General features: G+C 48.8%; 1 protein-coding gene across 2 annotated transcripts; it reads left to right on the top strand.

Moving 5' to 3' along the window:
- Positions 1–402: 402 nt before the first annotated feature.
- Lep (leptin) lies at positions 403–13,148 on the top strand. Of its 2 annotated transcripts, none has more exons than XM_057756226.1 (3): positions 403–420; positions 8,837–9,005; positions 10,125–13,148. In XM_057756226.1, exons 2-3 carry the CDS (start codon positions 8,862–8,864, stop codon positions 10,482–10,484), a joined length of 504 nt encoding a protein of 167 aa, XP_057612209.1. In that variant the 5' UTR covers positions 403–420; positions 8,837–8,861; the 3' UTR covers positions 10,485–13,148. The 2 variants fall into 2 exon arrangements, with proteins under 2 accessions (XP_057612209.1, XP_057612295.1); XM_057756312.1 differs by lacking the exon at positions 403–420 and adding an exon at positions 531–551.
- Positions 13,149–25,551: the final 12,403 nt, after the last annotated feature.

Below are 25,551 nucleotides of genomic sequence, written 5' to 3'. Positions count from 1 at the left end.
GACTGTCGAAAGAGGCAGTCAGCGGAGTCCTTGCTCACTAGCCACCCTGTCCCCAAGCGGACCATCCCGGCTTTGCTCCCCGCGGAGCTGGAAGCGCCATCCCAAGGGACCGATCCTTAAGCCACCGCGGCGCAGGAGCCGCTGGCGCGACCTCGAGGATTGCTGGCTCCTACCAAGAGCCCTCAAACTTGCACTCGAGGGCGCGGCTGAAGTCGTCCCTCGAGGCGCCCACAGCCCGGGCTCGTGCATGAAGCACTAGGCCGCCACCAGCACCGTCGCTGCCCGGCGGGGCGGGGCGGGAATTGGCGCTCGCAGGGACCGGGGCTGGTTCGGCAGTTGCGCAAGTGGTACTGGGGCAGCTATAAGAAGGGGCAGGCAGGCATGGAACCCTGGAGAAATCCCCGCGCCAGCAGCTGCAAGGTAAGGCCCTGGGCATGATTTCTCCTTCTCGGTCAGTCGTTGGTGCACCACAACACCCCGCCTAATTCTGGAACCCAGAAAAACTAAGGCAGAAGGGAGGTAGTGTGGACGGCTTGGTGCTTTACTTTAAAGTAAGTAACTTTACTAGACAGAGGGAAGGCGGCTGGGAGTCGAATTACGGACTGGACCGGCCTGTGCCCACAGGGCACCAACCTGTTCTTGCAGAATCAGCCAGAACTCTAGGAGTGTGTTTGGTCTACAGACTTGAGATGGTTAGGGAACCGAGATGATCAGATCCCACATCTGTCAGATGGACAGAGCAAGGCTGGGGCATGCAAGGACCCAGCATTTCCGGGCTCCTGGAGGCTAGATACAGCCTGCTTTGCCGTAAAAGTTTATTTTCCAATGAGGGTCTTGACTGGGAAATGGGCCTACCCACTACTAAAACTCCTGTGGGTAGAAATACTGTCAGGAAGAACTCACTCCACCTACTCCCACCTCAGCAAAATGCACCGAAATCACTTTATCTGCCCTCAAAGCCATGCAAATTATCTTCCTCGTGGACTGCCTCCGGGGAACAGAACAGCAGATCAGGAGAAAGACCTATAGCCAGCACGTTTTTTACTGTTAGGCATTTCACCCAAGATGGTCAAAAGCACATTGCCAGCCCGAAGCTCCAGCGTGCCCCTCCTTCAGCTGTCCTTCTCTCTAGGGTTCCTGTGGACTGGATTGTGGGTGTGGCGCTCCTATACTCTGCTGTGCCTTACTGGGGAAAATGGTGCCTTGAAAATGGTCAGACACCAGGCTGTCTTGTGTGAATAGCTGCGTGAGAGAGGACGGAGTAATTGAGTCGTTGTGGTTAGAAGTATGGTATTCTGGAGAGGGAGACACAGGGCAGGGACACGGTGGCACCACCCAGGGAGCACAGGCTCTCTGGGTGCCCTTTGCAAAGTGGAAATGGACTTCCGGGAGTATATGGTAGAGTTCTTGATGGCAGTGGTCAGCTGGGACTGGGGGAGCATTTCCGACCTTTCCCTAATCTGTATGATGTGTGCAACCAAATTTCAAAGGAGGAATATCTAAGAGCCAGCTCATTATCCTGGGGGTGAAAAGACCACAGTGATTGTGTATCTCAGTGAGGCATGAAGAGAAGCACACACACGCGCACACACACACACACACACACACACGCACAAAGGATTCTTTTCAGTTCTTTCTTTTCTCAAGCACCCAAGGATGCTGGGCTGAGGGGAACGTGTCCACGTCGGCTGAAGGAGCATCCTTCTCATATTTGGTACATCTTATACCCAAAATAACGAACTCTCCTCGGTATCTGGGACAAATACTTTCCTCCCTCTCTGTTCCAGGAAAAAAAAAAAAAAGCCAAGGCCAGAGCCAGGGAAGTTGCGATGAATTCTTGTCCATCAGCCCCAGGCAGATAGATGCCTCTCGTGGCTGAGTGACCCATGTGCCATGCAGAAATGGCCGCCTGAGGACACTCTCTTTTCAGAGCCTCAGTCATTCTTCTAGAGGCACAGGGAGTGGGGGGGGGGGCGGGGACGGGACAGAGCAGGGTCTTCGGTGACGTGGAATTCCTGTGGGGTATACATGAGCTTTCTAGCCCATGGACACAGCCTTGAAATGCTTCCCTGTTCATACAGTTGCCTCCCAGAAATGCAGAGAGAGGTTTAGGTTCTATGGAAAAACAGGATGTCTGGTGCTCAGATACACAAGGCTCCTTTGCGCTTGTTCCCCACGCGACAACAGGCATGCCCTGCCCTCCAGCAGACTAGATGCTCCCATCTCTCCTGTCGTCTATGAGCGCTCTGAATATACAATCATATCCATGTCCATACACCTGAACCGCAGACTCAGCCCCCACCTGTGTGCTCACTGTGTGGCACTCAGGAGTACCAGAGCTCTGCAGGGGAGTCACAAAGCTAGCGGTGGGGGTGGGGGGAGCTCAGCATGGGTCCACAGACAGTGCTGGGGGGCGGGGGGGCAGGCTCCTTGATGGGTCAGGAGTCACTTGCCATGACAGTCCACAGGAAGCTGAAAGACATCAGAACTATGTAAGGGCTGGGGACACAGAAAATAAACAGAGGCGATCCAAAGTGTTGGGAAAAGAGAAAGGTGGACACCAAAGCATTTTTAGACAGCTTCGTAGGCATTTCTGTGGGGGCAATAGTAAAGTCTAAGATGGCAGCATGTACCTGCAATCTCAGCTGGAGGAAGGTAGATGCAGGAGGACCAACCGTTTAAGGTCAGTATGGATAGCATGGTGAGTTCAAGGCCAGTCTGGGCTTTATGAGACTGACTCAGAACAGTGAAAGATAAATTTTTTTCCAGATGGAAGCCTCCTTAATGATAGGTTAACCTGTTCATCCAATGGAGATCAAGGATGGAGAATACTTTACTTATTCATTCAACAAAAACTGAATAAGCACCTGCTCTGTGTCAGGCCCTTGGGAGATGCTGAACCAAATGCAGGTGTCGCTAATGGATTGTGGCACCCTCTTTCCGTGTGGCAGGAGCTCCAGTTCCCCTCCTGACAGTGCTCCAGGGAGCCACTGAAAATTGATCAGAGGTGACGCAGGAGTTGAAATCCATTTGCTTTCCCTGATGGAAATGAAGAGAATATGAGCCCTTCACCCACACTGTGCCTACCAGCTAAGAATGTCAGCATGATTTCTCAAGCAAGGCCTTTGGTTGCAGAGAAGAGAAAATTGTTCCTGCTAGCTTAGTGATTTTCAAATCGCATACAGAGGCCAACATTTGAGGAATGGGCTGAAATCCCCAAGACTGTGTCCACCTGCAGCAAAGGCCAATCTCTAAAAACATTTTTTAACAGCACACACACACACACACATGCATGCATGAGAGTGTATGGAAGTCAGAGGACAACTTGCAGGAATCAACTGATTCCTTCTACCACGTGGGTCGTCGTGGGAATTGATCTCGGGTCATTATTCTCGGTGAAAAGTGGTTTTACCCTCTGAGACATCTCACCGGCCTTTGTTTGTTTTTCTTGTTTATGTATGTGTGTGTGTGTGTGTGTGTGTGTGTGTGTGTGAGAGAGAGAGAGAGAGAGAGAGAGAGAGAGAGAGAGAGAGAGAGAGGAGGGAGACACACATGTACCACAGAGAGCGTTTGTAGTCTCCGGCATTTAGGTCCCAGGGATAGAACTCAGCTCATCAGGCTTGGTAATAACTTCTTTATCCACTGAGCCATCTTGTCAGCCCAGTAGAAAAGCTTTCTAATAATCTGTACTTCAGTAAGGTAACTATAGTCCATAATTAACTGGACAATTCAAAATAGCTAATATAAAACCATTATTGAGAAGGCAAAGAGATACCTCAGTGGGTAAAGTGTGTGTGTGTGTGTGTGTGTGTGTGTGTGTGTGTGTGCTAGTGAACACACGCATTAAATATGTGTAAAGATTTTAAAGATTTAGTTTAAAGAAATAAATGTAGTAAAAACCCTAGTTTTGCTAAGTTTAAGAAAGGAGGAGAGAGAGAGAGAGAGAGAGAGAGAGAGAGAGAGAGAGAGAGAGAGAGAGTTAGGTGCCCTCAGAGTCTAGAGGCGTCTGGTCTTCCTGGATCTATAATTACTGGAGGCCTGTGAACAGCTTGGCATGGGTGCTGGGAACTGAACTCTGGTCCTCTGGAGTAGCAAGCAGTATGTTCTCCACTGAGCCACCTCTTCTGCCCCCAGAAAACATTTTTAAAGAAGTCATACTTCCTAGCTAACATTCCCTGTACTCAGTTGCAGTAGCCATCTTTCCTCCCTCCCCACACTCCTCTGAGCATCTGAGAATTGCTATTCTCTCTCTGCCTTGAGATCAGCATAATGTCCTCCTTTTCTATTCGTGTTGCTGTGATGACAGTATTTCATTTATTTTATGGTGAATACTATTTCACTGTGGATACGTACCACATTTTATTTATTCATTCATACCTCAATGGGCACTTAGACTGATTCCATATCTTGGTTATAAATAGGGAAGCAAAATATCTCTTTCACGTACTGGCTTCTTTTCTCTGGGTGCATACCTACCCAGAGAAAAGAACGGGCTGGGTCATAAGGTAGCTCTATTTTTAGTTTCTAGAGCCATCTCCACACTGTTTTCCATAGGGGCTGTATTCATTGACGGTTTCACTAGCAATGTACGAGCGAGCGTTCCCTTTCTCCACACCCCACCCCCAGCATCTGCTATCTTTTGTCTTTTTGACAAAAGTCATTCTGAGGTCCGAGATGATATCTCACTGTGGTTTTGATTTGCATTTCTAAGATATTTTCATATGCTCCTTAGCCAAATATTATCTGAATTTAATTCATAGCAGCATACCAAAGATTACCAAAAAAAAAAAAATCTATAAAAATCCCATGACTCCAGAAGAGAAGAAAGAAGGGAGTGTGTTCTGGGTCTCTTGCTAATCTCTGGTATTGGAGAAGCTAGGCTGAGCTCCCTGGTGGCAGCTTAGCCAGCGGATGCCTCTGTCACTCAGTGTTCCCCTAATTGCCGTTTCCCCCATTGCTGCATAGTGGCCAGGCCTGACCTGGGCTCTGCTGCCTTCCAGTCTGGATCTGAAGAAGTAGCCAGTGGGTGTATCCATCCCCACCCATCTTATCCTGAAGGGTCTGCCCTGTCCCCCGGGTGGAAGGAAGGAGAGGGTGCTCACATCTGAGGCTACCATATCTTGGGGGAATTAGGGTGGTCTTGTCTTCAGGGAAGGACAGGGTAGAAGGTGGGAGCATAGAACTTCCCTGCAGGGATGTCGTTGGAGAATCATCTAACTGGGGTGGGGGTCCAGGACCCAGGTGAGATCAGAAAGAGGAAACCGGCAGGCCAATGATGTAGCCCGCACGTCTCTTGGACCAGTCTTGAGGCTGTTTTCTGAAGACATATGTCACTGCCTGGAGCTGCCTCTGGGCCTCCCCTTTCTGTTCTTCTACCTTTCCTGTGTGCCCCACTGGGGAGTCACAATCGGGAAGGTGGAATGTGGCAGGGCCTAGATGGCAGGGGAAGGCGGGAGGCCCTCAGAAGAGCTATCAAGTGAGATGTCCTGAGTGTGAAGCGAAAATAGAGGGTGGGGTAACCTATCAGTGCCTGCATGGTCCCTCCTCTTTCCAGGTTCTACTGCCACGGTCCCCAAGCGAGGGACACAGTGTCCCTCAGCATTTTAGCTATTCCTCTGCCAGCTCGTAGACTGTAACCACTCTCAAGTATTTAAACCACTTCAGAAACTTCTAGAAAAGAAAGAGTTTGTGACCTCAGCCCCCTGGAACTACACTCATGGCCCCTCTCCCCTAAGCTCCAACCACCCCCCAATTCTAACTGACCACACAGATAGTGTCCTAATGTCCTTAGAGTTGACCAAGGCCCTGAATCTATTTAAACAGTCCAGCTTCCATTGTAATTAATGACACACATTCCTACACCAGAAGGACACTGTTTTGCTCTTTAATTTACTAACACTATTTATTTATTTAGGGTTTTTTGTTTCATTGTTTTTGTCTCGCTCTGTAGCCTAGGCTGGCCTAAGATTTACAAGAAACTCTCCCGCCCCAGCCTCATAAATGCTAAAATCCCAGATATGCATGGGCCACCATATAGTAGCCAAGAGCGGTCACATGGCACTGCTGCTTCTCTTTGATTGGTCACATTGGGCTGTGTGACTGCACCTGATGGGAGAAGTTGGCAAGTATAGGGGTTTCATGGCCGCACACCTCCCTTAGGACCCAGGAAAGAAAGAAAAATAAAGACACTGGGAACAACTAACATGGCCATGCATGTTGGTGTGTTTGTGTATACGCATGTGTTATGTGCTGTTGGGGTCACCGGTTCTCACCATGTGACCACTTCTCTCTGCAGCCCCCCATGTGTGTTCTAGAAGCCTGGCCTCCCATCTTAGGCCTCCTTACTCAGCAACGGCATCTCAATTCCACGTTTTCAAAGCACTGCAATTTATTGCCAGAATCCACTGGGGCGTATTATCCATGCCAAGAGAGGGCTTGTAAACCTGTTTGTCCATTCCAATGGTTCGGGGTGGTCATTATGTGAAAATAGCTATGCTATGGCCATAGTTAATCTGGTAGTAAATTTTGTAAGGAAGGAGGATGTCGTCAACACATAAATCTTAGAAATGAATGTCGCACACTCTTGTGCTGCAGGGGAAAAGTCACAAGCACCAGGTATCCTGCTAGGATGCCTGTGGGCCAAGTGCCTGACTCAGAGTCAGCTGCAGGTGTGGTTGCCCAGAGCGCTTCAAGCTCTGCGCAGTAATTACAATAATTTTTAAGTAGCTGGCATTTACTCCCTCAACCCCGAGCCAGACACAAGCCAAGATAGGCAGGGATATTGAAAATTAATCTCATTTAGCCTTTGGAGCCAGCACCAGTGTTAGCTCCATTTTACTGGTAAGATCAGATATTTTGGGACGTTAACTATCCTGCCCAGAGACACAAACAAACAAACACAACAAAAACAGAGCCTGCCGTTAAAGCCGGGGGCCTAAGTATCATACTTGGTTCCTTCACTGAGATTTCAGGGAACTAAGTGGGTGATATCAGCTGAAAGCCCCACTAATCTGTGGAGGATACGGCCAATGACTTCCAGGGGACACCTGAAATTTCTGAGAAGGCTAAGCCACTTACAGCTAATGATTCTTCCTATGCCTCGGAGCACAGACCCACAGAATGCAAATTCTTGAATGTTTATGCATTCTTTGGTCCCAGTTCTTGCTTTCGGGTCATTATTAAATTAAATAAAGGTTAACAGGAACACACTGTGATTCCATGACGGTTGATCTGATAACCAAGCAGCTATGTATCCAGTGTGGATGCCCTGGGTGAGGGTGCCTCACATCCCAGGAGGCACAGGAGGAGACGGTACAAGACTTCATAAGACTACTCAGCATGGCACAATTAAAGGGCGATGAATTATTCATTTCTGGAATTTTCTATTTAATATTTTTGGGTCACAGATGACCAAGGATAACTCAAACCTTGGACAGCGAAGTTGTGGGTAGGGGCAGGAGGATGCTGTATTTCAATCTGTCCTTCACACATGCCAGCCTGCCATTTATCTTTTTGACTTTGGAAAAGTTGGCTTATCTTTCCGAGCCTCATTTGTTTTCTCTTCTGTAAAGCTCAGATTAAAAAGAGCGTACCTTTAAGCAAGCACTATAAATAATATATAAGCAGCGTGCTCATTTTTGCTGTGCTGCCAGCAGGTGAGTTATACTAATATTACCCGACGGATGGCAGTGCATTACCCGTCCCCATCAAGACCCAGATGAGGAAGGGCACAAACAGGGAAAGGCAGTTTTTCTACTATCTCTACACTCAGCATCCTAATACTTACGGATATCGTTATTATTCCAGCTCATACACACACCCTTAGCATGGATCACTGGCTACAGACTTGCAGACATTTAACTTTATTACCGTTTTGCCTCATGCATCTCATCAAGCCTGTGTTTCTTAATCAAGAATCTGCACAGTGTTAATTTAAAAGCCCATGGTTTCATGACTGAGATTTCCAGCATCCTAAGTAGATGTGCTGTGCTCTCGCCTTCCTCCGCACCGTTACACTTCTGGTCTCTTGGACACATGTGGACACTCTCTTCTCCCAGCCCCTTCTCAGTCTTCAACACTAGCCAAGGTGACCTCCTCTGGGCTCCTGTGATATCTCACACTTGTCTTCCTGCACTGAGACAGCCTATAGCTTGTCTGTCCCTCTGTTACACTGAGGCCCGGAGTGTAGGAAGCATCTTCCATCCTTGGTGCACTGTGTCTGATGGTGAAATGCTTCTAAGAGTCAGTTCCCACTGGGAGAGGAAGGAACTTACAAGTCAGTAATGAAGGTCGGTTGTATGGGACAGCAACAGGCTGTGAGGGAAGAGCCAGGCAGCACCGAGTCCCTAATAATGGAGGAGTGAGAGGAGCATTTCCTAACTCCTCCAGCTCTTTCACGTGCATTAGCTAAGGAGCTTCACGAATGCTCAGAGACAGGCAGAGTCTAGGGAGAGCGGTGGGGTTTTGAGTGGGTAGATGATACACCTTAAAGTTAGGCACTGAGCAAACTGCTACATTCAGCCCAGATCTTTAAAAGTTGGTTTCCCTTGAAACATGCAATGAAGTCTCCATCATCATCACATCTATCTGCCAAGTACTGCCCTATAATCTACAGGGCACATCGCTGTGGTTTTATTGATCTGTCAATAACCTCCCCAAGGGAATGCATTTCATTAATCTAGCTTTCATAATGAACTGTCTTTGACGTTGAGAAGATGGTAGCTGGCTAGGGAAGAAAGCAAATCTTATCCGTCTACATCTGACAGCAGGCGGGTAACAGGGCAGGTGGATGGACTTACACGGGGCTCTTGAAAAGCATCATTTCTTCTGTTTGCAGGACCAGGCAGATCCCAGGGAGGAAAATGTGCTGGAGACCCCTGTGCCAGTTGCTGTGGCTTTGGTCCTATCTGTCCTATGTTCAAGCTGTGCCTATCCAGAAAGTCCAGGATGACACCAAAACCCTCATCAAGACCATTGTCACCAGGATCAATGACATTTCACACACGGTACGGAAACTCTGGAGGATAAAGGAGAAGTGGGGCTGGAACCAGAGAGACAAACCCGTTAAACACTTTCTGGGCGCCAGGCACATCCTGGAAGCTGAGAATTTATAAGCCTAGGGTGTCCATTCATTCTGGTAATGGCTGTTGACCCCTCTGACTGCTGGAATCCAGAGTTGAGTGATTTTAATTCTAAATCCAGCACCTAGACAGCTAGCTCACTGTGGCTCTAATTCTCAGCCACTTCAAGGGATTTGACTCTGTCATATACTTCCATGAAGAGATTATAGATCCTGTGATATCATACTGCTACTCAGTTCATTTCACTCTACCACAGGAAACCCCGCTCTCAGTGGCTAGCTGAACGTGTAAGGCTCACATGGGGAGACCCATGCTCCCCCTGCTCTATAGACCACTACCTCCCGGTCCCCTCAGCCTTTGGTTTCTGTTTCGTTCTCCTTCCTTCCTGAAACTCCTTCCTGGAATCCTAGTATGCAGGACCGCAGGAACCCCTAAAGGTTCTGGTGTTGCACTGACAGGCGGCCGGGTTCCCAGTGTCTCCACTTCTACACAGCAGTGACATTAAGGCTCTAACAATTTTAGCTACAGCTCTCCTGCCTGTTGCTCACCCTCCTTTCAAAGTCACACAGAAGAGCAATCTTCATCACCTTTCCAAAGTAGTTAACAGGACCACACAAGGAGACCCAACTACCAAAATGTGGGTAGCAATGAGAGATGTCCACCGGGGTGGGAAGAGCCCTCCCTGGAAACCAGAGTCACTGGAGTCGGGGAGGGACACGACTTTGCCCCCAAGGAGGGAGAACTACAAAAGAATCTGACCGGGAGGGAGAGATGCGGAGTGGGGATAAGGAGTGGAGAGCCATGGCTGGTCCCTCACAGATGTCCTTTGAAGAAAGGAATTAGTTAGAAGTGACGGGAGGGGTGGCTGGGAATGAGCAGAAGTCTGGGAGACCAACTCAGTCAGCTGAACACAGGAGATAAGGGCCCAGACCAGGAAGGTGAGGAAGAAAGGAGGCAGTCCAGGCTCACAGACGGGATGGAGCGCTTTGGAGATGGATTCCCCTGCCATTTGCTGAGTATCTGCTCTTGCTTTTCTCCATACAGCAGTCGGTATCTGCCAAGCAGAGGGTCACTGGTTTGGACTTCATTCCTGGGCTCCACCCCATTCTGAGTTTGTCCAAGATGGACCAGACTCTCGCAGTCTACCAGCAGATCCTTACCAGTCTGCCTTCCCGAAATATGGTGCAAATATCCAACGACCTGGAGAACCTCCGAGACCTCCTCCATCTGCTGGCCTCCTCCAAGAGCTGCTCCCTGCCTCAGACCAGTGATGTGCGGAAGCTAGAGAGCCTGGACGGCGTCCTGGGAGCCTCACTCTACTCCACAGAGGTGGTGGCTCTGAGCAGGCTGCAGGGCTCTCTGCAGGACATTCTGCGACAGTTGGACCTTAGTCCTGAATGCTGAGGTTTCAAGGACCATGCTGAGGGAAGAAACCTTGGCTTCCAGGTATCTCCGGGAGAAGACAGCCATGTGTACACACCCTCATCCATGTGTGCACATCCCACATCCGGGACTTTGTCCATCTTTCTCACTCCTGTAGGCCACCCTTCCAAAGCATGACTCCACAAGGCTTGACTAAAGATACACACATGATTCCATGAGCACTAGGAGGGGCCAGTCTGCAGAGGTGACTCTCATTCAGTTCTTCAGCAAGCATAGATAAGAACTGTCCCACCCCCTCCCTGTACCTGCTTCACTGTGGCCCAGGGGACCAGAGGAAGGGGTGGGTGAAGCCTTTGGATTGTCTCAGAGTCTCTGGGGAGCACCATGAAGGCTGCATCCACACACAGCTGGAAACTCCCAAGCAGCACACGGTCAAAGCACTTATTTATTTGTTCTGCATTTTTCTTTGGATGGATTTGAAGCAAAGCATTGGCTTTTTCAGGTTTTGGGGGTCAGTCAGGGCTAGGGAGGCTCCTGGGGTGCTGTTTTCAACCCCATTGATGGGTCTGCCTGAGGCAAACCTATTTTGAGGGACTGGAAGGTTGGGTTCTCCTGAACAAGAGCCAGCTGAGGTAGCTCTTAAGTCTGTCCTCTGGTGACTGGTTTTGTTTCTGTTGTGACTGACTTTAAGCAAACACTTTTGCAGTGGCATTGCCTGGAGCATAGGCTAGGTTATTATCAAAAGGAGATGAATTTTGTCAAGTGTAATATGTATCTATGTGAACCTGGGGGTAGAGGATGTGTTAGATGGAGAAAGACTCAGAATGTGTTTTCTGAATAATGTATATGTGGTGGCCTTTTCTGACAGGGTGAGGCAGCTGCCTCACCTTCTGCAACCACCTAGTATGGGTTTTGTGGAAAGAACGGTTTAGAGCACACCAGGCACCCATGGAGGGGGCTAAAGCCACAGGCCATTTTATTGGCATATCACTGAGCTCAGGGAGTGAGGGTCCCACAGTCGAGACAGTGATCCCCAAGAATAGGGTCCCTGGTGTGGCCCTCCAAGTTGTCCAGGGTTGATCCCACAGTGGGTTTCTTAACAGGGCAGTAACCCTGGTAGGTGTCTGCCTGCTACTAAGCGGTTCTCATCTGATTGGCTCTTCCGAAGTAAAGCCATGTTTCCCACCCATTCTGCGGGGAGTTTTGGTCCAGTGGGAATGAGAAATCATTCAGCTGATGGTCCTGAGGCCTGGGCCAGCACTGCCGAGGAAGTGCCAGGGCCCCAGGCCAGGCAGCCAGAATTGCCCTTCGGGCTGGAGGTCACGTTCCAGAGGATGAACAAAGGGGCTTGGGTTTTTCCACCACCCTGCACCCTTATGTCACCAGCACTCTGTGGGTGGCGGATCAATGCAGGAAAACTTGATCAAAAGCAATTCACTTTAAGACTGAGCGCTACTTTGTGCTCAGCCCTGACTGGTGCTGTGGGCTTGAGAAGCTCACCAAATAAACACAAAAAAATCAGGGGCTCACGTCCCTGCGGTAAGACCCTACTCACCGGTGTGCCAGGGTGGATACTGTACCAGGGCAACACCACACAGCTGTCTTCAATGGGTGGAAACAGCCTGAGCTGAGGGTGACAGTGCTCAGGGTGACCCCGCTTGCACTCTACAGCATCTGCATACTTTTCGGGGCATGGTAGCATCCGCTGCTGTTGTCACGCATCCGTTGACATAGGGTGACTGGGATCGTAAAGAGAAGAAAATATAGGTTGAGGATCTCTTATCCAAAATGCTTGGAACTAGGAAGTTTTAGACTTTAGAGTCTTTTCGGGCTTAGGTATCTCTGAGGACATATAATGAGATATCTTGGGGGTGGGACCCCAGTATAAAATGAAGTTTATTTATATTTCATAATATCATATATACACAGCTTAAAGGTGATTTTATATGAAGTTTTTAAATAACATTAGGCACATGAAACAAGATTTCACGGTGTGGAATTTCCTATTTGTGGCATCTTGTCATCACTCAAAAACATTGGGTTCGGAAGCATTTTGGATCTTGGATTTTCTGTTAAGAGTTATTTAAACTATAATGTCAAACAGGTGACAGGACCAGACTAGAGACCAGTTCCTCAGCCCTGAAGGGTGTTCCTCCAGCCAGGAAATACACTTTGGAGGTGAACTGGACCCGGATTTGGGGTGCTGGCTAGAAGAGAAGAATCTGAGGCAGGTTTTGAAGGAGGTGAGGGATGTGGTTTCCTACTAGAAGGACGTCGTTTTACTGGAAGTCGGTAAAGTCGGTATGTGGAGGGTAGCGGTGTAAATGGGAGGCGACAGGAAGACAGAAGAGGAAGAATGGGGGAGAAAGGGAAAGCCTAGACGGGCTTTATGGGCACAAAAGTGGGAATCACAAGAATCCCAAGTGCCACAGTCTGGAGCAGGGGCATGTGGCGGCTGGTGTCCCACTGCTCTGGGGTCCATGGTATGTCTGTCACCTTAATCACCTCATCAAGCTGAAATGTTCTGAGCCTTTGCTCAGAAAACCCAGCACTATGGCTCATTCCCAGATTGTGAAACTTCCCATACGCAAAAATGCTTGGTTTTTTGTTTTTTGGGTTTTTTTTTATATGACAACAACAAACTTGTTTTATTTTGTGTAAACTTAAATAAATTAACAATGCCTCCCTGCTTTGTTTTCTGTCTCCTGTGGTGGAGGGGCTTCAAGGGAGCTGTTTGTGTGTGACAGGGCAAGGCCTGGCTGGCGTCCAGCCATCACCCGGGTCAGCTCCACCCGGGCTTGGCCACAGCCAGCCGCCAGTTATTCAGGCAAAAGGATTACCCTAAAGCCCAGGGCTGGTCAAGGAGCACATTCTATACCAGAGGCTGTGCACTTCTACAAACCAGCCTTGAGAAGCACCAGGTTATTTTTAAAAAAAATCAGAGTCAAAAGTATCAGCAACAAGAGCCCAAGTAAATAATCAAATGTCAACCACCTGAACTAACAACAGATCAGCCGAGCTCATAGAGCAGAAACAATGACCTGGGCCCATGGTGGCCACAGAACAGTGGAACCTGTTCAGTTCCTGTCCAGAGGGACTGTGGGACTGACTCTCAAAGACTACCATTTCCATGGCAACTACCATTTCCAAGACCATTTCCCCACCACAAAGATCAGTGGTGTCTCTGGAGATGAAATGCTAAGGAGGACTCCACAAAATCTGAAGTTAAGTCCTTTCCTTCCTTGCCGTCACAATCAGCAACACCCTTGCTTGTCAGTTGTCTGCTGGGGAGCACGGGGTGTCAGCTTACCTACCAGCTGCTACAGCCAAGGACCGCGGGCTGGGAGGTGTGAACAACAGACATCTTCTCTCCAGAATTCTGGGGACTGGATGTCAAGGATAAGATCCGACATGATCAGGTCTAGCAAGGGCTACCTCACAAACTGTAGCTGTCGTCTTCGTTGTTATTGTTGTTAGAGACAGGGTTTCCTGTGTGTAGCCCTGGCTGTCCTAGAACTAGCTCTTGTAGATGAGGCTGGCCCTGAACTCACAGAGATCCACCTGCCTCTGCCTCCCGAGTGCTGGGATTAAAGGTGCGTGCCACCACTGCCTGGCTGCAGCTGCCATCTTAATGCGGTATCCTCACATGGTAGAAAAAGAGGAAGGGGCCTCTGAGGAAGTCCCTTTTAAACAACGCTAGTTCCACTCAGAGCTCTTGTGAACTAATCACTCTCTCAGACTTTCTAATGCCATCAGCTTGGGGGCTAGGATTTCAATATATGAATATGGGGAGACGCTATTCAGTCCATGTACTTGTGTGCAACTTAAGGGGGCAGTGGGACCCCAATTTCCTGAATGAAGATAGACCACAGAGGGTGGCACAGATGTGGCTTTGGCCTCCTTAGGTTGCTTCAGAGTCCAGGGACGTGGCTGCCAATTGGAATCTATTTATCTATTAGTGTCTAAAACGCAAGGCAAACCCTTAAGAGACACCCATAAGGGTAAGAAATCCAGGGCCAATCCGTCTCCAACACTTTCCCTTCACTTCTGTCTTCCTCCAACAGCCTCGCTCTCCCCCAGGGTGTAGCGAAGATGGCCTTCAACATCGCCAGGCTCATGGGGTCCTTGGTGACCATCATGGCAGAGACGGACTTCTTTACCATTTAGTGGTGCCAGTGAATACTGTAAGAAGGGCTCTTTAGCAAGGCCTGAGTCACAAGATCACCCTGTTCCTAAGGACAGGGGAAGCCCCGTGTAAACAGTGTTGTCTGAGAATGAGTGGGCATAGGTCCCACCATATAATCCACAGAAAAAGAGGGGAATGGATAAGAGAAACAATTTGGTTTAAAAACAAAGAGACAAGAGCTCCCAAGGTCCAAATGAGGAGCAGAAGGAGGGAGAACATGAGTAAGGAAGTCAGGATCACGAGGGGTGTGCCCACCCAATGAGAACAGCGGGGCTGATCTATTGGGAGCTCACCAAGGCCAGCTGGACTGGGACTGATGTAGCATGTGATCAAACCGGACTCTCTGAACGTGGCGGACAATGAGTGCTGACTGAGAAGCCAAGGACAATGGCACTGGGTTTTGATCCTACTGCATGTACTGGCTTTGTGGGAGCCTAGTCTGTTTGGATGCTCACCTTCCTAGACCTGAATGGAGGGGGGAGGACCTTGGACTTCCCACAGGGCAGGGAACCCTGACTGCTCTTTGGACTGGAGAGGGAGAGGGAGGGGGAGTGGGGGGAGAGGAAGGAAATTGGAGGAAGTGAAAATTTTAAATAAATAAATAAAAATAAAGATCAGAATAGGATCAAAAAAAAAAGAGATAAAATTGAAAACATACCTGCCATAGCATTTCAAGCTCTTTCCAGTTCCATCATGTGTATGTATTGACTTGGCCAGGGGAATCCTGAATCCGAGCCTCTCACTCCTGTTAGGTCACCTGTCATTTTGAACCCCAGGAACCACACCCAGTAGACTGGATTCAGCAACCAGGCCTAAGCCATCACCACACACAAACACTCTTGGAAGAAAAAGTCATTGGAGATTCTAGTTCTCCATCCTGTGAATTCCTGGAGGTGACATCTCAGGTGGGGAAGGAGTCTGCATGGCAGGATGACAAACTTTCGGTGGCACTGTCTGAGGGTGTAAAGCTTCTTGGCCCCCAGAGACCTAGAAAGGTTCAGATATAACATGCCACCATGGGGTAGGTACAGGGACCTGGAGTTGATGCATCATGTCCTTGGTGGCTGGGACAGGCTAAGGCTGTCTTGTTTCTGAGCAGCCATGAGCCTAAAAGGCTCAACCAAAGGGGCTTGGGAAAACAGTCTACACTAAAAGGGGTCCCCAGAGCAAAGGCCTGGAGGTGTTATTCTGCTCTGTGTGACTGTACTGCCCAGTCCCCAGGAGGAGAGATTACCCTTTGAATTCTCCTTTCTGATTCTTTTCTCCCCTTGGGCATTGTGGTTGAATGAGAAGGGCCCCACACAATGGTGGACATTTGAACACTTCATCCCCAGCTGGTGTTCCATTTGGGGATATTTACGTGGTGCAGCCTTGTTAGAGAAAATATGTCAGTGGAGGCAGGATTGGAAAGCATAAAGCCTTACCGTGTCCGGCTGGGACAGTTTCAGATGTAAGCCGCCAGCTCCCTGCTCCTGCTGCTATGCCCGCTGCTTGCTGCCATGCCTTCATACGTCCACGGCAGACTCTTCTCCCTCCGGAATTGTAAGCCAAAATAAGCTCTCTTCCTTAAATTTTTTGGTTGTGGTGTTTTGATCGTAGCATCAGAAAAGTAAGTAATACAGGTATTTTGTCTGTCTCCCCCAAGACAATAGCTCACGTGTGTCACATGCCACACGCCAAACATGTGGCAGAGACTGCAGACATTGGCCACAGAGACCAACCAAAGCTAGGCCTTTTCCTTGCCTCGTGAGAAAAGGCCAGACCAATTGAGAAGCACCTTGCAGAAGATCCTATCCTGAAATTTTTCTGGTTGTCTGTATAGAAGCAAGCGACCGTCTTCCAAAAGAAGTCAGGACAATTCACTTCAAGATTTTGGTTTGTTTCCTTTGGTTTGATGATATGGAGTTTCTCCATTCAGCCCTGGTTGTCCTAGAACTGGTATTGGCCTGGAGCTCACAGGGATTTACCAGCCTCTGCCTCCTGAGTGTTGAGATGAAAGGTGTGCACCACCATGCCCAGCTTGACTCTAGGCTTTTTAACATCTGCATCCAAGTCTACTGATGTCCATCTACACAAATCCACCAGAGTTCCCAACACATTGTCATCCTCAGCCCCACAGGGTCTCTTACCCAGGAACTCAACCTCTCAGACTACCAGACTAGGGAGGGCAGAATTAACTGAAAAGACAGAGAGAAGTTATCTGCCCCAGGTGCAGCCCCTTGCTTTGTCCCCATTCCCCAGCTCTCACCAGAGATCGCTCAACACATAGGCCAGTTGTCATCTACACAAGGAGATGGGTCTTCAGGCGATGAGATGCTTGGGGAGCCGCAAGGTCAGTGACTGAGTACAGGAAGCAGCAAATATATTATGCTGTCATTAGTGTTAACAAGTCAGCTGTAAAAAGAGTGAAATTGCTGCCAGGCAGTGGTGGCGCACACCTTTAATCCCAGTGCTCGGAGGCAGAGGCAGGCGGATCTCTGAGTTTGAGGGCAGCCTGGACTACAGAGCAAGTTCCAGGACAGTCAGGGCTACACAGAGAAACTGTGTCTCAAAACAACAATAGCAAACTACACATACACACCACGCACACACACACACACACACACACACACCCCGAGAGAAATTGTTGCAACGGATGCTCTCAGAGCCCTGACGCACCCGTGTCACTGCAGCTGGGGCCAGCGGCTCCTCTGCTCAGTGCTCTCCACAGCACAGCAACGCTGCCCTGGAGCCCCCTCAGCCCCCACACAGCCTGAAATCCAGAGTATGTCTCTGAGCGGTAACCACTCAGCTTTCTTCTCTCCCTGGAACAATCATGGGGTACTGGAGGCATAGGACTGAGCTACCCACTGCAGTAACCATATTAAGGTACTTTCTTACTGACCTCACTCTCCCTGATTGTCACTCCTGCCTCCTATGGACACTTGCCAAATTCACTTCCTATACCAGAATCTATTCTCTCTCTCTCTCTCTCTCTCTCTCTCTCTCTCTCTCTCTCTCTCTCTCTCTCTCTCTCTCTCTCACACACACACACTCTCTCTCTCTCACACACCTCTCTCTCTCTCTCACACACACACACACTCTCTCTCTCACACCTCTCTCTCTCTCACACACACCTCTCTCTCTCTCTCTCTCTCTCTCTCTCTCACACACACACACACACACACACACACACACACACACACCATCTCCAGCTCTGTTACCAGAGTAACCCAAAGTCAGAGAACTGCAAGGGAAGTGGGAAAACCAGGAAGCAGAGTATCCAGAGTGGTGCAAGGACCACACCCTGGCACTAAAGGAAAGGCCCCTCACCTCCTGAGGTGTAGAGAAAAAGATGGTCCTGGGGAAGGAGGGAGTCCACCATGGCAAAGAAGTGCCCACAACACAGCAAAGATCAACGAGAAGACAGAGCAGCTGCAGGGGAATGTTTGTAAGAAGGGCAAATGGGTACAGACTCCTGCAGATAGTCACACCGTAGGAAGTCACCACAGCTGATCGGGCACCGAGTACTGCACAGCCCAAGCCTTCTGTGCTCACATGGTGGCCTAAAGGGCTGAGATTTACCTAAGAAGCCTAACAGCACCTTCCTCAAGGAGTCTGAGAGCAAAGGTTCAGTTTCGTATTCAAATTCGAATTCTACTCACTTTTCCTTTTCTCAGCGACCTCCGAGTTCCAGATATTAGTCCAAGCCAGCTGCAGAAGGCAGTTTTGAGAGGGGGGTAATTTGAATCTGGATTCCACTTTAAATGGTGATTAGGTGTGATGATAGCATGGTGTCCAGTGATCTCCAAGTGCCGCCGTATACATTAGTATCCAAACTGATGCAGTTTAGGTTGAATGGGCATGAGGTCTAAGGCTGTAGCGGTCGAAATGAGAATGGCCCCCATAGAGTAATATAGTCTAATATTTATTTCCCAGATGGTGGACTATTTCTGCTTAGGAAGAATTAGGAGGTGTGGCCTTGTTGGAGGAGGTGTATCACTGGGGGTGGACTTTGGAGTTTCAAAATCCCATGCCCTGCTCATTCTCCACCTTGTGAAGCAGATGCTCCAGCACCTGCCTGCTGCCACGCCTCTGCCATGACGATCATGGACTCAACTTCTGAAACAGTGAGCAAGCCCCATGATTAAATGCCTTAGTTTATAAGTCGCCTAGGTCAGTGCGCTTTGTCACGGCAGTAGAACAGTCACTAAGACAAGGGCTTACTTTTGATATCTACTTCAGAAAAACACAGACTCAGGCTTAGATAAACAAGATCAACACAACGCTAGCCGCTGTTGAAGCTCAGTTACAGATCCAAGACTGTACTGTGGGGTGGATTTCCCAGATAAAAATTTTCTGGAGAGGTTCCTGGCTGCCTGAGCATCCTGCATTTCTGGGGATAGAGCAGACGGGGGAGGGCAGAGACAATGGGAGTATGATGAGGATCTGAGCTGTGTTTAACTTCACATTTGATTTCCCTGCCTGGCAGATGTCCCAGGGCCTTGAGGGGGGACAGCAGGCTGTCAGAGGGGGGTGTGAAACAGTGAACCAAAACAGAGATTTAGCAAACCAAACAAGGAGAGAGCAGTGGGAGCCAGCTGTGAGATGCAGCAGAAGGGACGCAGCTCCTAGGAAGAGTCTACCCAGCAGCCCTCAGGGCCTCAAGCTCTGCCCCCGCCCCCACCAGCCCTCTGTGCCCTGGGTGACAATGGAAGGCAGCTCCCCCTGCCCAAGGGGGTCATGATGACCACTTGACAGTCATCCCATCATATTAAAACTATACAGGAAGGGAACCCCTCAGAGCATTCCCGGGGTGTGTGTGTGGGGGGGGAGTCCTGCCTCTTGTCCCACTTAGACCATTTGTACAACAAGACATTTTGCCTCCTTTTCAGGTCTTACCCATGGTGACGTGGTTAAAACCTGGGGCAAGCTCCTCCCCACCCCCATCCTGAGTGCTTTAGCCGTTCTCAGTGCCAGAGCAGGTCATTACTCACCCTACCCTCGAGGGAATTCCCTGAAACTTGGGAGCTGTGCAGATTATGGGCTAGGGCAGGCCAAAGACCTGATGAGAAGATGTGTGAGCCATCCATCTTTGGGCTTCCCCTTGGTACTGACAGCCGCTAAACCACAGATTGAAGCTCCCTTACAAAGACCAGTGTACCTTGTCAGTTACACGGCTCCAGGAAATATTGCAGATCAGAAAACCTCCCCTCCCCTCAGCACCTCACTACACACACACACACACACACACACACACTCATATACCACACACACACACAAACACATACACATACCCCAAACATACATATATGTATCACACATACACATACAACACACACACATCACACCACACATACACACATATATAACTTCAAACACACACACATATATACACACACTCATATACCACACACACACAACACATACACATACCACAAACAGACATATATGTATCACACATACACATACAACACACATACACACATCACACCACACATACACAACTCCAAACACACACACACAAATATGCCACAGACACACACAAATACACACACCATACCACAAACAGACATAAACACTCAGGGATTCCTGAGGTAACACCTGCCCTCAGGGAATATGTGTGTATAAAATGTATGGATTTCTCTAGGGAGAACAAGCCATAGGCATAGGAAGCATAGCCTTTCCACATCGGCCTGTGATAATCAAGACCCTGGCTCCCTCCCTCTTACAGCATTAAACTGTGTCATAAAATACTTGAAATGGATCTGCACACCAGGCCCCCCCCCCCATACTTCAGGAAGGCAGGGTTTGTGATCCTTGCCACCCTTGGCAGAACATGGCAGGGTGTCTTAGTGTTCATCCCAGCTATTGGATAATAGAACAGAGGCCTAGAGGCCTTATAAGGTTTGCCCCATAAATCATATCGGAGGATCTGACCTGAGCCCTCTGTCCTATGTCCAGGCCAAGATGAATCCACGGATACCTGACCTGAAACCTCGCTCCCACCCCAGACACACCTCCATATCCCCATTGGCAAACCATTCTGCTTCCCAGTCAGAGCATCAGCTGTCAGGAAAAGCACATGCTGGCCCTCACCATCCTAGGGTTAAGGTCTAGGCCACACACTCACAGTAGGTCAATACTTGTACTGTGGTCTCCAGGTTCATGCCTAGGCCTATCACCTTCCTCATTGACATGGCCTCAGACTCCCTCTCCCCGCCGCCAGCCCAAGGCTGCATCACTTGGGTAAAGAGCTCTTTAATAATTATTTTAAAATTTTTATTGACATCGTGTGCTTATTGTTTGTTTGGGTGGTGTAAACATAACACAGTAAGCCTGTGGAGGTCAAAGGCCCAGTTGGTTCCCTCCATCGATATAGGTTGTCAGGCAGGGACTGGAAGGGTTTCATCTGCTGAACTACCTTGCCAGCCCTGAAGAGCTCTTTAAACCTGGTCATGATCCCCTCCTTCCCTGTCCATTTCCCCTACATTCATATATTTTGTTAACTGATAGTTCCTCATACACATGTAGGCTCCCCAAAGTCAAGGTTGTCTTTTTGACCTGTTTTGCTTTCTTCCATAATCCCAGCCTCTAGGACAGGTCTTGGCACAAAACAAATATCCGTGGCTGAAATGGGTGTCTGACTAACCCTGTGCACCCCCTTCGCATCCAGGCTATTAAGTTTAAAGGCAAAGCAAAAGGCACGGGAGGAGGCAGAGTTGTGGACAGTTTGTCCCCTTGGGCGATCCCAGGGCAGACGCAGTTTCCAAACCTTTGTCATGTGGACAAGATTAGGGGAATTCTATCAACAGGAGAATTCAGCAAGAAGCAAACTTTGCTTCATCTCACGCTTGCAGCAGCCCCGCGACAGAAAGCTGTGGGTACGAGGCATGGCAGAAAGACAGAGAAGATGCAGGGGGCATGGAAAGAGAAAGGAGCCCTGGTCCCAGGTTCTGGGTTACACTTCTCCCTGGCTAAGAGTCAAAAATATCAACACAACCGACAAATCACAGAAGATAGCCTGCAGGGACAAAGCCTTTCTCTGAGAAAGATGTCAAACAAGACTTTTATAAGAAGCCGTACTTGCTTAAGGCCAGAATGAGTGCACGCGATGATCTCACTCCATCAGCTCTCCTGTCCCACCTTTAAACCGAACCAAGCACTTGATAAAGCACCCCGCATTGTGTGAAGATGAGAGAAATCAATTCATCCATATTTTGAGACAGGATTTTGTATGTCTCAGGCTGGTCTCAAAGTTGCTATGAAATGGACAAGAACGGTCTTGAACTTCTGAGTCTCTTGCCTCTGCTTTTGGAGGACTGGGGTTCCAGGTATATGCTATCACACCTGGTTTGTGCTGTGCCGTGCCGGGGATAAAATTCTGGCCTTTGAATCCTGGGCTTCATGTACATCAAACAAGCACCCCACTAACTGACCTACATCTCCAGTCCCTCTTTTGTTTCAAACTTAATTTGTTTTAACTTTTCTTTATGTTTAAACTCAGTTTAAAATCTTGTCCTTTATTGTATCAAAATCCATACAATCATATATAGAGATGTTGGCTAGCCATTCGGGATCACTCTTGAGAAAGCTGAACCTATGCCTTGCCTTGGGTGTACAGTATCATCCTTTTCTTTTTAAATTCTGTTTACTTCTTTAGAGCCAGAGTCTTGCTATATAGCCTAGGCTGACCCTAGATTTATAATTTTCCTGCTTCAATTTCACACATGCTGGGATCACAGACAAGTATGTCACAATATCTGCGTTCACTCACCCTCTCTGGCTCCGTTTAAATCTAATTTTTTTATCTCCTTTACTCTCATCTTTATTGAATAAACACAACACTGTTTCAGAATGATCCATCCTGTGTCAAGGCCACAGCATGGAGGTCCCTAAGATGGGAGAGGGATGTCCTTAGGTTGCAGCCAGCACCAGGGACTGCACTTCTCCAGTGGGCTAACAGGCGGATTTTTGCAGTGATGGGTTCCAGGCAAAGAACCCTTCTGAGGTACACTCCAATCCCCAATGTGTAGCCCCCTCCCATCCTGACTGTGTGCTTGGATACGTGACATGCTTTACCCCACAGGACAATGGCCAACAATAAACAACAGAAGCCAGAAAAGTGTTCATACCCAGAGGCTTGTCCTCGCTTGCTGCTGGGACGCTCCACCGCTACCCTGTGAACAAGCCCAGACTGGCCTCCAAGAGAATGAGCAGCCATTCTGGATGCGGTCATCATGGTTTTTATTTTCTGAGGCTTTGACACCTTGAACAACTGATTCTCTTAGAGAGTAAACAGTTCAAACAAAGACCAACCAACCCAGAGCACAAGCTTCCGACCACTTCCTCTATTGTGCTCTTCCCCAACCGCCCAGGCTTCCCGCTAGCCAATCCCCAGCAGCCCAGGGCTTCACGCTAGCCAATCCCCAAGCAGCCCAGGGCTTCCCACTAGCCAATCCCCAGCAGCTCAGGGCTTCCCACTAGCCAATCCCCAGCAGCCCAGGGCTTTGCGCTAGCCAATCCCCAAGCAGCCCAGGGCTTCCCACTAGCCAATCCCCAGCAGCCCAGGGCTTCGCGCTAGCCAATCCCCAGCAGCCCAGGGCTTGGTGCATGCTAGCTAAATTCTGCACCACAAAACTACCACATCTCTAGCTCTTTTCTAACTTTGTATTTTGAGTCTGAATCTTATTAAATTACCAAGGTAATCTTAAATTCACTCTGTACCCCCAGAAAGTCCTTGAACTTGGAATCTTCCTATCTTAGCTGCCTGGGTAGGTGGGATTTTAAGACTGAGCCAACAGGAACTAGTTCTTGTAGACCAGGCTGGCCTCGAACTCACAGAGACCCGCCTGCCTCTGCCTCCCGAGTGCTGGGATTAAAGGCGTGCGCCACCACTGCCCGGCTCCAGCAGGGCTCTTATACTCGGTGTTAGTTACCAGATTACTAGCTAGGAAACTCTTGTGTACACTGGCCCACTGAAATTACTCAAGCTAGCCAATCCTAAACCTGATTATTCTATACTATGATGAATATTGTCAACGTGGGAGATGAGTCCTGGGCGTTTTTGTGAGGAATTATCTAGATGAGGTTAGCCTGTAGGGAATGATCTAGTTTACACTAGTGGAAATAGGAAGACCCACCGTAACTGTGGGTGGCATCAGGCCATGGGCTGTGGTCTCGGACTGAACAGAAAGCAAGCGGCTTCCTGACTAGAGACGCGATATCACTAGAAGCCATAAGCGCCTGCCTCCACGCCAGACTCTACCCTCGAACTGTGAGGCTAAAGAAACCATTCCTTGCTTAAGTTGCTTTTGCCAGATACTTTGTCAGGCCAAAGAAAAGTAACTAAGACCCCTGGCTTGCCTTAGCTGTCCCCTCCAGCTCTTACACCACATCAGTGGGAGTCACTGCCTCTCTTAGCCCTGCTTCTTTCAACGTTAGTTGTACTCTTAGAAGTTTCAAAAAAAAAAAAAAAATCTCTGAGTATTTGCTGTTTGCTTTGATAACTTTGCAGGGGAGAGAGAAGCTGCCCTTCCTAACTGCGCCAGCCAAATCCGTCGGACTGGCTCTCATTGGTCTGTTCGGACTTCCTGTCTACTGTCGAAACCAATCACCCTGCCCAGAAGAGCCTAACATTCTGATTGGTCAAACCAGGGCTAATCCCAACTGGAATGAGAAACAAACAGAGGATTCTTGTTCCAAAGCATGAAGGTAATGGTTCCTGCCTGTGCGTCTTCCTGAGCCTGTGCAAGGAGGTGACTCACTTTGACCCATTACTTTCACACGGATACCAAAACTAACTCTCCAGCTGGATGGTATCAAATAGGTGACATTTGAAGCTGGGCGTGGTCGCGCACACCGGCAGGCTCAGCACTTGAGAGATAGGAGACAGGAAGTTCAGGGACCTGGGCTACAGGGGACCGGATCTCAAAAAATAAAATAATGTTTGATCCCAGAGTTAGGAAAGGAAGGAACAATTGTTCTTGATTCTGACAACTCTTTCTAATAAGAATAAAGAACAGTTTAAAATTTTTGTTGTGTATGTGTGTGTGTGCGCGCGTGTGTGCGTGCGTGTTTGTGTGTGTGTGTGTGTACATGAGTGTGTACACATGTGGAGATCAGAGGACAGCTCGAAGAAGTTAGTCTTTTTCTTCCACCATGTGGGTCCTGGGGGTAGAACTCGGGTTGCCAGGCTTGGTGGCACAAGCCTTTACCCACTGAGCCACCTCACTGTCCCTGAAGAGCGCTCCTGTTATTGACGATACCTGAGTGGGCCTTATTATTAAATCCTTCACATTGTTCTCATCTGGGGTTATTTATTGATCTTCCTGTTTAGTCTGGGGTCACTCTTCCACTGGGAAGACGGGCTCTTTTCTTTATCCATCATAATAGAGTTGCTACAGCCTTGCTAAGAAATAGCTGTTCTTGTCCCTTTACAATAGAGGTGTGATTACAATGATTCCCTTACAGCGGAGCTGTACCTGTCATTGATCAGGGACTTTAATACACATCATTAGTTCTGATCCCCTACAATAACCTGGGTGGAGGAAAGCAACTTGTATTATATTCATTTTCTATAGCTATGAGCACAGATTCAGAGAGGCTAAGCAACTGACTAAAGGTCACAGAGCTGTGTAGCCTTGGGCAGCAGGAAAGTATTGGCAAGGAGTACGTTATTCAAGGCTTTATTTAACAAGATGAGATTTTACTGCCACAAAGCTGGTTAGGGCCAACTCCCCAGCTCCAGTTTGTACTGCAGTACACAGACTCTGATAGCTCAGAAAGAGAAAAACCCAAATACTGTGCCAACCAGAGCCGTAAGAAGAGGTTAACACTTGAGCTTGGCCACAGCGGGTACACGAGCTGCAGCGCCAGAGCCCTGGACTGCAGCAGGCACCAGGATTAGCACCTCTGGTTCAC

Source organism: Chionomys nivalis, chromosome 1 (assembly GCF_950005125.1).
Source record: "Chionomys nivalis chromosome 1, mChiNiv1.1, whole genome shotgun sequence".
NCBI classification, from domain to species: Eukaryota; Metazoa; Chordata; class Mammalia; order Rodentia; family Cricetidae; genus Chionomys; species Chionomys nivalis.
This window is presented reverse-complemented; position numbering and strand designations above follow the sequence as displayed.

Excerpts from the sequence above, each read along its gene's own strand:
- Lep (XM_057756226.1), top strand. The coding sequence starts at position 8,862 with ATGTGCTGGAGACCCCTGTGCCAGTTGCTGTGGCTTTGGTCCTATCTG. Across the intron at positions 9,006-10,124 it reads TCAATGACATTTCACACACG|CAGTCGGTATCTGCCAAGCA; the intron begins GTACGGAAACTC and ends TTCTCCATACAG.